The sequence below is a fragment of the Phalacrocorax carbo genome, chromosome 4 (genome assembly GCF_963921805.1).
Source record: "Phalacrocorax carbo chromosome 4, bPhaCar2.1, whole genome shotgun sequence".
Lineage (NCBI taxonomy): Eukaryota > Metazoa > Chordata > Aves > Suliformes > Phalacrocoracidae > Phalacrocorax > Phalacrocorax carbo.
The window spans coordinates 54,971,188-54,986,007 of NC_087516.1; the positions used below are offsets into that span (position 1 = coordinate 54,971,188).

Genomic DNA, 14,820 nt, shown 5'->3' on the forward strand with positions numbered 1-14,820 from the left:
CTCTTTAAGCGTTCCCCCTCTTTAAGCACCCCCCCTCTGGTAGCTGCTTGCACACCGACCCGGCGGCAGGGGGCTGCGGGGAGGGACCCCAGCGGGGACAGGGCCTTTGTAGCAACTCGGAAGAGCCCCGCGGCCCTGCCGCCGCCCGCCCCGGCCTCTAGCCCCGCTCTCCCTCCCCGGCCCCGACCGTAGGCCGCCGCCGAGGCGGCCCGCCTTCCGCGGAACGCTGAGGGGACGCCAGCACGGCGCAGGCACCCCTCCCGCCGCTGACACCTCGGCCGCTTCTCCCCGGGGGCCAGGACAGGTGCGGGGCGGCGGGAAAGGGGCAGTACGGCCTCAAGCGCCCGCAGCGCGAGGCGGGAGCCGTTACGCACGGCCCGACCGGCGCCCCGCAGCCGCACGGCGCCCCCCGGCCCCTCGAACAAAGGAGGCCCGGGGCCGCGGCGAGGGGCGGGAGCCGCCGCTCCCCGCAGGGACGGGACCCGCCCTTCGGCTCTCTCCTTCCCGGCCGGGGGCGCTGCCGCCAGCCCCGCACCGCCTCCTCCCTCCCCCCGGCTGCCCGCCCTTCCCCGGCGGCAGCGGGCAGCGGCGGGGTGCCGCCGGGCGGGCGGGCGGGCTGGGCGGCGGGGTGTCTCCCAGGCGGCCTTGCCCGGATGTGCTACCCTGACTCATAGCCGCGCCGCACGCAGCCTCCGCGCCCGCCCCGCTCCCGCTCCGCGCACACGCCTCCCGCGCCTCCCTCCGCGCCGGCGGAGAGGCGGCGGCAGCAGGAGGGGAAGGAGGACGAGGAAGGCCGCGGTGGCACCATGGGTAAGTCGCCTTAGCTCCGCGCTCTGTAGTCCCCCACCGCCGCCACCGCCCCTCGGCCCCCGGAGGCCGCCGACCGCCCGTCTCCGGCGGCTGGGGAGAGGCGACTGGTGCAACTTCCTCATCGGCCGCCTCAGCGCGGGAGGAGGGTCGGGGCGGCAGCGGGGCTCCGCCGAGCCCCCCGGCCCGGCCCCGGCCCCTGCGGCGCAAAGTTTCCGCGGCTCCGGCGCTGCCGCCGCCCGGCCCCGCCCGCCGGCCCTGCCCCAGCCCGGCGCCCGCCCGCTCGGCCCCGTGGTGCTCCCGCACCGCGCTCGCGGTCCTGGGTCTGAATTCACAGCGGGCTTAGAGGAGAGAGGAATTCCGCGAGTGCCGAAGGGAGGTTTAGAGCAAGGAGTTACATAAGGCACCCCCAGGACGCTTTCCCAGTTACTGTTTGCATAATGGAGACAGTTGGGGTAATAGGTTTAGGAGATCGTCTTACGGTCTCCGTTCATTGTTCGTGGAAGACTCAAGGATCCTCGTATTTCTCCGGCTTTTAGAAAGAGCATTACTCAAGCCTACAAATGCAGCCATATTATCTCTGCCTTTTTTATCTTAAGATTGTAGATTAAGTAGTTTCACGCTGATCGCCGCTTGCATGGAGCTTCCAACAAATGCCGTGTGAATCTAGGAAGTATAGTATTTGATTCTTCTTTACAGAGTGCTCAATGAATTTCTCTCGCTTTCTCCACCTCTTCCTCTTGCACAAACTACAGCTCTCCTGCTATTAAACATCCACCGTAAAACAGATTTCCCAGAAATCTGGCTGTAACGTAGATCTCAGAGACGGGTAAGGAGTGCCCCCCTTGAGCTGCCAAAGACCCAGCCAGCTTGCCGAATGTGATGGTGGGATCTGGGTTGCAGATCCGAGGGCAAGGAGCTGTGGTTCGCAACCAGGGTGAGGAGGTGGCAGTTCCTGAATTCGGCTCAGGGGTTTGACATCAGCACTTCCTGTGGCTTCAGGTAAATCAGTAGTTTCTTTGCAGATTACACACATCCTTCACTTTTAACTAGAAGTTTCCATGGTAAGAAGCAGTTGCAGTGCCTCAGTTTTTCTGACTGTGAAATGAGGATAAGTACTTCTGTAACTCCTTTAAAGCAATGGAGAACCTTTGGAGAATGGTTCAAATTAGAAGCTGCCAGGGTCAGGCGTGAGGAATAGCAGTCAGATTTTATCAGAATTAGGTAAAACCATAATGATATAGAGAAGGTCTTTCCTTTCACGTGGGTGGAAAAGGCAAGACACCAGGGTTTAGTTTGCATATGTTTCCTGTCTCCGTTCACAAGGTAGGACTATTCATCTCATCATTCTGGTGAAAGTCTAGTTGTAGCTAACTGTTTTGACTTCCAAAAATAAAAACTTCAGGGTATCAGGTAAAAGCTGTTCAGAAAAGCTGGTGCAGAATGCGTGCAGCACTCCTTTATGGTGAGACTATGCTTCAGTTGCAGGCAAGTTTGTAAACAGTTTGAGAATCTGCTACAGCTTGCTGCATAAGTAAGAGTAGCTACAATTATTTTCAGGAATACTGAAATTATTTTCCTGATAGAATCTATCAGCACCCATCTTTAAAATCAAGGCAAAGGCTAAGTAGCCTCTGCAGCAGATCTTGTCGCTCCAAGGAGCAAGTGGCAAGACTGAAATCAGTTTCACCTTGGCTAGCAATGAATAATGACATTTCATGTTTAAGCTCATACACGCAGTGCACTAGCTTCCCTTATTCAGCTTACGGTATTCTTTGTGGTAATGCATTGCGTAAAAGCTGAAAATCCTTAGAATTAAATCAAGGATGAATTTGTTCTTCTTACAGCTTGTCTATCATTCCATAAATCATGCTCAACAAACAAGCATTTGTGGCAGAGACTGCAGTAATGTCTTACGGTTAAACATATGGTCTATTCTGTATTTATGAAGGTTGATATGGTATGAGCTGTTTCATGTACTAATGATATAAAATGGAAGCCCAAGCAGATATAGTCTAATTCTAATCAAAAGATTTCTGTTGTTAAAAAGACTTCTTAGGTATGCGTGGATCTGCATTATCTTTACTGTATAGAAACATCTCTGCTGCCACTCTGGTTCCAAGTGTGTATTCCTCTGAAGACGTTCTCATGGCAGTTGTTTCCTCCCTGAGGATAGTGATTTCCTCTCATGAATATCGGTTCTTTCCAAAATTATAATTTTTGTTGCTTGCATTCATAGTTTTTAGAGTTGTGTCTGAGTACAGCTTAAACAACATTCAACTTTTGGCTTTGAAAGACAAGTTTCTTGAAGTACTCCTGGCAGTAGAGCTCTTTGAATACTTGAGATGACATGTGCACCACCAGTACTTTACTTGTGTTTTTATAAGAACAATTACAGATTTTTACTTTTCAGTTCCTAACGTAATCCTTCAGTTTCACAATGAATGGCCCCTTTCCCTAGTTAATTCTTGATTTTAACCTTGAAAAACACAGCTGGTATACTCATGCAAAAACACACTGTATCCAAGAAATTCTTTCCATTTTAGAGCAGTGGCCTGTGGAGGTTGTTGTAAGCAGGCTGCAGTTATTCCACAAACATAAATTAATGAAATAAAAATCAGGAATTTGGTTACATGTCGACCACTCAGCAGTAATCCATTGGCCCCAAAAGATGGAGAAACTCCACGTGTGAAAGTTTGTATGCAGAATACAAGTCCTGATTGCAATTATTTTTTTTTTTTATGGCACATGTCGGTTTGTTTGAAGTGTTGATGTTATCGTCTGTAATAGTGAAAGCTGGTAAAAATATTCTTCCATTTTAAGAGTACTGGTTTTGTTGGCAGGAAATGGAAGGCAGCCTCTGCTCTGATAAAGATGAATACATACTTAGGTGCTTAGTTGGGCAACAAACTGCTAGACTCTTTTTACAATATCTAGCAGTAACAGCACAATGACAAGATATATAAGGTACGCAGGCTAGAACGTAGATGGATTTATGTAAGTGCTGTCCATTTAGCAACGCTGGTGTCAGATCAAAGATTTATATTGCCCCTTTGCTCCTAATACACTCAATTTGTCTCCCAGTTTCCCTGAAGGATGACCACGTGCAACTATGTATCAAGTTTTGGGGTCAGCGTGGTCATTGTCAAACACCAAATGCACCCTGATCTGTGGTTCAGTTTGGAACAAGCCACTGCCTGTCCTCAGGACAGTGGTTCACAAAATAAAGGAGGCAGGTAGGTGTGAAGCTTCAGGCATGGCTGTGTGCGGTATTGCTTTTTGGGAAGTTAGGAATAAACCTGCCTGCTTTATGTTAAAAAATGTAATTGGTAGCCTCAGTCATGAGAGGAATGAAAGCTGATGAAAAAAAGTCTTCCATCTTGAGAGCTCTTTTGCTAGTTTTCTTACAAGGGATGCAAGTCAACCTAATAAACTGCTTAGAAAGAGAGATGTCAGTTGCCCAAGAAGATAATTTTTATTTCTTTTAAAGTTTTTGCTGAAACGATGAGACTTCTAACACCACCAGCATATTAGTTCTAGCCAGCTAGAAAACAGCAGGTTAAGCCAGTATAAAATGTTGTCTTAGCCTTTCCTAAAACTGAGACTGATTTTTGGCAAATGTCTTTAAAACACGAACACAGAGGAAACTGCTTTTAGACTGCATCTCTTTTGCTTCAGTAATGTTCCTCAAAGTGTGCTGCTGGAGGGGTTAGGTTAGTTCTGACTGACCTTCCCTAATGAATACTGTTCCTGTGTTCGGGCCAATATTTGTTGTCTTTTGTTATTACGTGAGACTGAAACCAACCAATTTTGTCTTTAGCCTTAGGTTAAAGGCTTCGTTCACAAGTATGTTTCCTGACAACAGAATATTCAGAGGTAGTTTCAGAAGCCTGTGAGGAACATCTGGCTTTCTGTAGTGTCAAAATAGAAGTAAAAAGAGAAGAGGCAGAAGAACAGCTGAAACCTGAAGGAAACAAAGCGGTAATAATGGGAATGAGAAAGCTACCAAGACAAGAGACAAGAATAGAAGGGAACAAAAATCCCGTAAGGGAAATGCATGGAGGGAGAGAAATACTAGAAGCGGAGGACAGACAGGGATAATAGATGGATGAATGGAACAACAGAGGGCAGAAATAAAAGAGAAAGAAATGAGGAGTTCTACTCTGTGTGCCCCACCCTCCCCCCTCCCCCCAAAAAAGGTTAAGAAAATAGTTGGGGTATAAATGTAAATAAAATCACATAATTTTTACCCTCTTTTTTTGTACTACTATTTGGCTGCTGCTGACAGCCCTTGAGAAGACTCATTATAATTTTCCATCTTCCTCAAGTACAGCTGATTTATTTCTGGAAGTTCTGAGAATTTAGTTATTTATAAATATGTAAAAAGAATAGATTAACATAAACTAGCATTTTTTTCAATGAAGGGGAAAATAATGTCATCACCATTTGACCAGAGAGAAAGCTATGAAGATTCATCAATGACATCTGTCAAGGAAGTTGGTTGTTATCCCCTCCTAACCCTGTCGCAGGATGTAGTTCATGCTTTAGGATGACAAAGGGACATTAGTGACCCAGTTACTTACATAAGAGAAAACCCACTTTCCAATGTCGACTAGTCCACCTGGGTCTGTTCACATGCTGTGTGTTCAAGAAAATGAGCACCCCTGCGGTCTTGATACTGTTGGAGGCATTACGTTTCAGATTCTAACTTGTTTCCAGGTTAAAATAGATTAAGAACTACATCTAAACTTCTGGAAATTAGGGGTCTTAAAATGTTGATGTGTGTTTTCCAGCTAATGGAGAAGTTTGTTTTTTTTTAATGATAGTGTGGATTTTAATTAGACAAGAAGCTTTTCCTAGTAAGGGATTTTATAAGTAGCAGCTTTCACTGCAAGGACAATCTCCCAGGGCCTCTTTTTGTTAAATATGGTCTAGAAAATTGTTTGTATTTACAAATTTTAGTATAGTGGCAACCAAACGTAATTTGTTTTATTAGAATAAAATGATAGTTAAAAGCCACAGGCTTCTGAATGTTGAAGTTCATTTTTGTGGGAAAAAATAGCTGATGTGAATTAGAATTTACATGCACTCCAGATATGCCTAATAGAATTTGTAAACTCTCTGAAACAAATAGCTGCGGTTCAAGGAGCCTCAAAACTGTGCACGCAGCCTGGCAATGTTCGTTCAGCCTGAGAGTTGTGCGGTTCTAGTTTAGGGAGCTTTGAAGTTGTGCAGAAACCCTTGTGATCTCATACCGTTCTTACACTGTAGTTCAAGTTGATTACAAAGCTGGCACATATCCAGAAGAATTTGTCAAATCTATAAACCAGATAACTGCTGTTCGTTTAACTCCAGATAGAGGCCAGAATTTAGTGCAGGATGCTTTGGGACCTGCAATAAATACAGTATAGCTTACCTTTACAAATAGAAGTGTGTACTGGCAAGGCATGTGTCTTAGAAGTATCTCTGACTTGAAGCACTTTCAGATACATCTTCATGAATTCTGATAAATGCCAGGGAATAAATGTGTGTGTCTGCAGTAGCTGGAATTCAAAATATGCATAAATTTAGACAATATAGATGCTGTACAAAGTTGTGTTAAAAATTGCAGCTTAAAATAAATGAAGTGCTTTCATTTCCTGCTTTCCTTTTCTAGGTTAGGCACAAACCTCCTATAAAAATCACATTTTACACATTTAAAAATCAGGCAAAATAAAAAAAAATCATACTTCTGCAAAGGAAATACTTTAAGTGATCCATTTCAATATTAGGTCCTATTTTCCTCATATTTCACAACTCTTACAAGCTTACTGCTTTCTAATCTTGTATTATAGGAACATCTGAGGCATAAGTCAATTCTGAGCTTTTATTAAAACACTGAGCTATTCATTGTGTTAGTGATAGCTCAGCGAGATTCATGAAAGTTAATCAGTATTGTTTAAGTTCATCAGTTGGTTCCATCCACTGATACTTGCCAGCCTGATGGACACAATAATTTTGAAGAAATATGCAAAATTTGTGTATAACTTTAATTATTTGTTGACCCTTCCTATCAGTTGACTCAATTTGAGAAGTCCTTTCAGTACCTGATTAAATCCAGTTAAGCAGGTGCTTAAATTCACAAGAATTTAAGCCTTTGTTTCAGAGTTACTGGCTGTGCTCTGCAAATGTACTTTGGAGTAAGACTGGACGAGGACGGAGACTAGGTTAGAAGACCGAGAGTCATGGAGGAGAGCAGCTAAGCAGTACAAAATGGATGACCTGATGAGGACTGAACAAAACCTTGGAGAAATATGTCAGGGCTGTCAATGAACCTGTGGGGAACAGGCCTGTGTTCGGGAGACCTGGGGAGGTGACAGCTTAGCATCTCCTGGTAGTCTTGAGTTTGCGTATCCACTGTCAGCCACTTGTGCATTCTTACGGCCTTCCTGATATACTAATATGGGAGCATCAGGGCACAAACCTTGCAGTTGAAAACCCTATCCTTATGGAGTTCTTCACATTTCAGTGAATGTCTTTACCTCTAGAATACATCAGTCCAAAAAAAAACCCCAGATAGAACAGAATGCTCATCCTTCTCTTGTGCAGTGGTCATCTGTAGTTGGAAGGGAACTCTGTTATACCCAGCACTTTACAAACTCTGTTCTACCCCTTTTGCCCTTAATAATACCCAAATGGGAAACTAAAATAGTGTTGTACTATATACATTAATTCTGGGACAACGTTTTGTGGACGGAAGCTGAAAACTCTGCTAGCCTAGCTATTTAACATAAATATAACCATATTAATGGTCACCCATAAAATATGACCACCTGCAAGCCTTTCTGGTCTCTAGGGTGAGTGGAGTGTTTGGCTGGGTAGGTCTGCGTGTTGCTAAGGGTGGCCTGCTCTCTGGCAGCTAGGAACTCCTTTTGGGAGTGTATTTAGAAACACTTCCTGTCCTTGACGTTGGACGCAACAGTCCAGTGACTTAAATTAATGGGACTGTTTTAACATTTCTAGTTTTATATGCAACCTTACAAGTACATGTCACTATTTACAGGGCCAGTAGTACACCTGTTCCCTTTTCTAGCCTTGCTAAGTTCACTCCTGTATCCCTTCTCTATGGATAAATTCCATCATGCTTGCAGTTGACAGCACCCAGTACCCTGCAGGCATAACTTGAGTTCAGTGCTGCCAAATAGCTACTTGTGCTACATGAAGGCTTTGGAACGATTTCCTTAAATCAAAATGCTGTTTTATCTTGACAGCAGGAGCAAAGCATGGGAAGAGAAAAGGGTTTTAAAACCAAAGCAGGATTGTACACATCTTTCTTATCTAAATCTTCCCTGTCCACAGAATGTTTAATTTACCCCTCCTGGGTTTCCAGAGGAACTGACTGAAGTCAGTCATCCGGTGTACTTGGTAATAGCATCTTCATATCTCTGACCACTTCCTTCAGCAATCTTCCAATGTGCGCGCTGGAAGTGACTGGATTGCTGGTCACGTTAGGATCCTGTTGCACAAATACTTAAGACACCCCTCCTGAATGCCAGTGAGCAGTTTAAGAGGAAATGCAGTGAGTGAATGTGACCATCAAGAGAAGTGGCAGCAGTAATGAACAGTTATGAGGTATTTCCACACACCTTTCTCTCTTCCCCCCCCCTCACCTAAGTAACTAGTAGCCATTATTTTTCCTCCTTCCTCTCCTATGCTTATGTATTGAACTGATTTTAGGATCAGGATGTTGTTATATAGGGGGGAAATATTCTCAGGGAGAATATATAGATATGCTGGCTTCTGCTATATGGAATTAGGGGAAAAGCACGTAAATGTTGGCGATTGAGGGAAAGAGAGCATGTATGTAAGAGGTTGCTGACAGGCATTGAGCAGGTTCAGGGTTTTTGGGGCGTTTTCTTTTAAACCTTCACAATAAAAATTCTGTCATCTATTTACAGCAAGATAGTGCTTCAGTACAATCAGAGGTACGAATCAGTACATTTCCATGCAGCAGTGCCCAAAATACAGTGTGCGCTTTCCAGGCAAAACCCCACACTTCTCTAGCTGATGTTACAATGTACTGAGTTTCCATAAGTCTTTTCTATTTTACGTAAGAATCCTTTCTACTCTTCACACTCTCTTCCACAGCTATCCTATTCCTTCAGGCTTCTTTATTTCATTGCCCAGTTTTCTATAATGTCTTACTCCTGTCTACCTCCTCCTGTTCTTTTCCATCTTTCCTCCCATCTCCTACTCTCTCTCCTCCTTTGGTTCTGTCTATATTAATTAAATATCTGACAGCTTCTTCTGTAATCTACCCTTTCTACTATCTTTCTTAGGGAAAAAATTGAAAAACCGGTGCTCTACTTTCTAATTTCAAGAGCTGAAGTGATTTCTTTTTTTCTTCACTTAAATTTTAGTTATTTACAACCAGTTTAAAATCATGCTTCAGTTTTGTCTAATGTACTTGTACAATAAGTGAGAATATGTGAAAAAATGTATCTCGTAGGAAAGAAATCATACAGAATTGGGCCCTATTCATCTAAATGCTATTTATGCAGCATTCTTGTACCCACACAAAGCCCACACTGCGTACCACTGAAGTCAACTGGGATCCTGCTTTTCCGATTCAGCTGTAGTACAACTTAAACTTTCCTGTTTTGGTGAAACCATGTAAAATGGCATGTGTCGCCCCATCCTTTCAAGACATAGTAATATTGGCTCTCAGGTTTATAAAGTTGGGGGGAAAATAGCAGACATTGGACTGATTTTGACCATCGGAAGCACTGTTAAAATGTTTTCTATTCATAGGTATGATGCTATACTAACATACACCATCTGAAGGAACTTCAGCAATCTGGAGAAAGACAGACTTATATCCTGTGATAAAGAAAATAATTTAGTGAACTTCATTTTTTAAAAAAATTGGTAGAACTATTTAGTTTATATAATTCGTTTTGTCAAAGAAAAAAACAGTTTAACATGGAGATCATAATATTAGAACATCCTCCTATAAAAGGAATAGTAAGCACGGTGTCATAAGCTATTAATATACATACAGTGACCTTTGTTCTGTCTTGTAGCAGCATAGGGAAAAAGAAAAATTATGTTTTCATGAACTTTCATACGTTTTCAGAAACTCACTTTGTAGCCATTAGATGATGGCTTTTGATGCCAGTGTTAGGAATCCTTCTTTGCAAGACTGCTACACATTATGCTTCTAATGACACGTGTATTAGAGTGTGGGCACCTAGTGCTCTGAAGGCAAGGATGGTGGAGAGAAATAAAAAGCAATTCAGTACACTACTTCAGAATGCATCTTCATCCCAGAAATTATCTGAAGTGCTTGTTTATCTTTATGAAGGCCATAACTTCTCCCTTTACGAGGAGGGTGAAGGCATCACAGTTCTTGGCTGTTGAGAACAAGGCAGAATTTAAGACTTACAGTCTCTGTAAGAGTCTGGAAGAGTTCCTTTGTGAACATAAAATTTGAGTTTAGTGCATGTACCCAGTTCAAAACAGATGGCTGGAGAGAGAAATGCCCTAGATAACACAGCACTTCATGTTAGCAAGGGGTGGACGGTTTTACTTTTTGTCTTTAAATTGATATTAGATAGGCTTTCTGATAAAAAGCAACAGCTATGGACTACTGGATTGTTTTTAGTCTACTTAGCTCTTCCAGTTCTGAACAGTGTTCTGTACTTCAGGGATCACAACAGCAAGGTCTCACTTGGAAGCCAGCATACTTAGCAACTATTTAAACCAAACTGCTTTCTTTTCTAAAATCAGAAATGGTCATCAACAAAACAGCATTTTTGGCTGTACATAAAGAACTTTCTGAATTTTTTGAAAGCTGGTTAATAAGCACATTTTACAAAATGACTTAATCTTTGGCAGGTTTTTTAAAACACAGGGTTTTCTGTTTGACCCTTTTTATGTCTTAAAAGATAAATAGATGAGCCTATTAATTTTATTTCCCATTACACAAAATTTATTTTTTACAATCAGAAATATGCCGAGGAACATGCTTGCAGATTAAGATTAGACTCTGTTTGGGCAGGCAGAGATGTAACTCTGAGATCGAGGATTAGATATCAATCTTTAAAATCCAGGAATTCTTGCAAGCTCGTGATTTTTTTCCTCTTTCTTCTTCCCAGATTCATGAACTTCTTGCAAAAGCAGCCATTGTAATGATTTTGGTCACAATTTGGAGTGAAAATATTTTTGTTTTAACAATTTTTGTTTTGACGCATAATTGTTGGCCTCTCAAAGACCAGTCAGCATAGGTTTTTGATGGCTGCTATGGTTACTATATTTATAAAACAGTAAAAGCTTCTGTACTTAAGCTTTGGTCATGTAGGATGTGTTGGACTTCAGTGTTATTTTCTAACACTGTCAGAGGGTCAGTGCACATTTAGAAGCCAAATTCTGCTTGTTTACATGAGCATACTATTCTGCTCTGTATCTGCGTAACTAATTTGTCCCCAGAATTCAGCATAATATTTGCATCTTTTCATACTAGAATGAAACAGCAGAGGTTTCTACTGCTTCATCTAATGCAATCTAAGGGTAATGTGAAACCATTGGACAAGAAAGTCTGGTTGCTTTGACATGAAAGATCTTCATGCTCAACACAGAGCTTATAAAGAGGCATTAATTTGATGAAAGTAAAACTTATTATTCAGTGCTGAGACATGACTGCTTTAAATTGAATACAGCAAAATCTAGAATGACAGGTTTAAGCGTGTGTTGTAGTTTTAAATGACGCTGTATTGCAGTGCTTTAAGTGACCTGGTTGCAGAGCATTTAGAAAAGGTAATCTGTTGAAACCAGCTTTGCTGCTGAAGGCTCTGTGTAGTCAGATTATGGTTTCAGTTCCCCATTGCCCTGTATTATGCATAAAGTGACTGCAAATTTGATTTAAGATGGTAATTGGGCCCAAATTGTAGCTTTTATATTCTGTCTGGACATAAATGACCATAGGATAATGGGTAATAAAGTGATGGGTAATAAAATGATGCCCATGGTGCCTTCATATTTGAGATGACTTGAAGAAGTCTAGTTTTTAAATACTCATCATGGTTTAGTAGAATTAATGTTTTTAACTTATGCATACATTTTTTGAGGCTGCAGTAGCTCACAGCTGTGGAAGCCAGGAAAAGCTGCAGATGTTTGGTACGCTGGAGAATTTGCGGCATAAGGGAATTAGGAGTTATATTCTCAAAAGACTAGTTGGTTCAGTGTATCACGATGTCAGACACAGATGAGGAAATCTGTCTTCTCATGCATTAGAGAGAAAAGGTAGATGTGCTGCCCATGGGTGACAGACAGTTACCGAAAAGATAAGAGCACTGAGCTCTATCATTTAAAAAAATTCCTCTTCAGAGGGATCTATAAACATCAGTTCACCTAAATAGCCATTTACGTGAGAGAGTGAAGGTAATGCTATGTTTAACTACATGAAAAGTGAAGCAGGGAAGTAAAACCAAACTTAAATTTAGTCCCTGGCAGCCTGTTTCTTTAAAAAAGTGGCAATAACAAGACCAAGATAGTAGATTGTAAAAAGATGTGTTCCCCTCTACTCCCATTCTCATGCAGGATTTAGAGTTCATGTATTGCAGAAGGCTCCTATTGACCCAGATAGGGAAATAGGAAATAAGTGAAAACTAGATTTTTACCTTGAACTCTGAAACGTGAAGGTAAAGAAGTAGCCTGACAAATGAAAGGCACGCTGTGCAAAAGAGATACGGGCTTGATATATGTGAAAAAATTTGCTCCTAAAATGTGGTGTTGTAGCGTGACACTGCATCATTAAAAGAGATACCAAGGTGCAGAAGGTGCCGTAAGGACAGCTAGAATTAAAACCAGCATCTTCAAAGGCCTGTGTTCAGACCACAGCTCCTTATTCACCTCAGAATGTAAAGTTTCTGGGTATTTAGATAAATATTTCATTATATACATATCATCTCCTAACAGCTGATAGGCCAGGAAGTTTTTTTTAATAGGCATGTGGAGAGTTAATATACTTGTGTAGTTCTAATAGTAAACAGTTCACAAAATTGCCTCTGTGGTACTTATGTTCCATTTGTGTCATGTACACTCTCTTCTCACAAATTTTGAGTTTTTTTAAAACCAGAATTCACATTTTTAATCTTTTTGTTTTCAGAGCTAGAAATAATTAATAATTGTTCCTCGGTATTAAAATATTGCTACAAAAAGCAAGCATCATTCAAGCTCTTCTTGTTTGCCTTTACAACTGAAGACCACAGTGGAAGGGAGTTCACCTTCTCTGTTCTTCAAAGGTGTGCTCAGATCCTCCTGGAATAATATGAAGGACTTACCAAATGAAGATAATTTTGCATCATACTTGACAAGTTGCTTTTTCCCCAATAGTAAGACTTAGCCTCCATGATATTTTACAATCACAGTCTGTATTCTTATATGAGGGAATTCAAGCAGTATCAAAAATACGTACACTGCTGCATAAACGCAAGACAAGAATCTCACAAAAAAAAAAAAAAACAGTACGTTAGCAAGAGAAAGGAGATAATTTTATACATACAAAGGAGTCCTTTCATACCTGTGTTTGAGGGTTTTTCTTCCTGAGCCCCAAGCTGCTAAATGTTTTGTAGAACAAAAGGGTACTTACCTGTTTGAAAAGAAGAGGAAAAGATTTGTTACATAAGAGTTAGGTAGCAGAAATAGTCACATCAGGATTTCTCCAATCTGTGCGCTGCTAATTTTTAATAAGATCAAGCAGTTACATTTCTGTCACACAGCAAGACTTAGACATAACTGTAATATGCATGTCCTGCTTGGAGGCACCATAATAAGCCTTGTGGTAGAAACAGTGAAGGTGTTTTGAGCTGAAATTTGAACAGATTCATGGAATCATAGACGTACAAAATTGTCATTTGGAAGGATTTTGAAGGAGGACTGTTGCCAACACTAGAATCAAGTCAGCTGTCACTTTGTCTAGCTACTACCCAGAGCCTCTGTAGTCTTTGTAATGTCCCTTTAGGTAGCTGCAGGCCCCCTTAGCCTCCTCTTTGCCAGACTAAAGAAGCTCCCAACCTCCCCTTATGCGTCATGTGTTGTGGGCACATGCCCATCTTGGTAGCCCTGTCCTAGACTCTCTCCAGTTTTTCAGTATCCTTCTTGATCTGGGACACCCAGAACCAGACCAAGAATTTTGGGACATGTAAATCCTTGCCAGGCATTGAGCAGAGCCTTGATCTGCTGGCCACACTCCTAATATAACCAATACAGTTTGCTTTATTTACCCTGAGGGCATGCTGCTGCCTCATGTTTTACTTGACATCCACTGTAACCCCCAGGTCTTTTCAACAGTTTGTTCCCAGCCTGCATTGGCTGATGGGGTTATTCTGCCTTAGCCGCAGAACTTGGTGCTTATCCTTGTTGAACTTCATGAGTCTTCTGTTGATCCAGTCCCCAAGTTTCTGAAAGGTGTCTCTGGATTGCTATTTGGTATGCCAGCTGTCCCCCCCAAATTTTGTGTTGTCTGCAAAAGATTACAAATGCATATCTACCTTCAGGCTATACTGGTTTCAAAAACTGCATACTCAAAATCCGCAGTTTAACCAGTCCACATAGGGCTGTGTGGACTCACATTTGACTTCTTGATACTAAGTAAAGCAGTGCTAAACACTTCATATCTGTGACTCTAGGAAAACTAAAAAAGGCTGTATACTTGAAAAAATGTCTAGGAGTTTTTGTTAGACTAGCATTGCAGCTGCAAGTGAACATGAGTTACTGGCAATCATTTAATGGAAGTGAGTAGAGGATGGCAAATCTTAATTTGTAGGCACCCAACACACTTAATGCAGCAGAATTACACTGATGATGAAATATGGGTTCTCAGGTGTAGCCTAAATGGGATTTCAGCTTTTTCTGTGCTACATTACTTACTTAGCTGATGAACAGTGCATTGAGATTGACTTGCAGGAGCAAGTAATGGAAAACCATTGGGTCCAAATCTCCCAGTCATTCTTGTGAGCGCCCTACTGAGCATGC

General features: G+C 42.1%; 1 protein-coding gene across 5 annotated transcripts in view; it reads left to right on the forward strand.

Moving 5' to 3' along the window:
• The first annotated feature begins 540 nt into the window (after positions 1–540).
• The window catches only part of RAP1GDS1 (Rap1 GTPase-GDP dissociation stimulator 1), a 103,444-nt gene continuing 89,164 nt past the window's right edge, over positions 541–14,820 (forward strand). For all 5 annotated transcript variants that reach the window (XM_064449989.1, XM_064449993.1, XM_064449991.1 and 2 more), the window contains exon 1: positions 541–810. In XM_064449989.1, the coding sequence (XP_064306059.1) occupies positions 807–810 (4 nt within the window). In that variant the 5' untranslated portion in view covers positions 541–806. The remainder of the gene's footprint in view (positions 811–14,820) is intronic.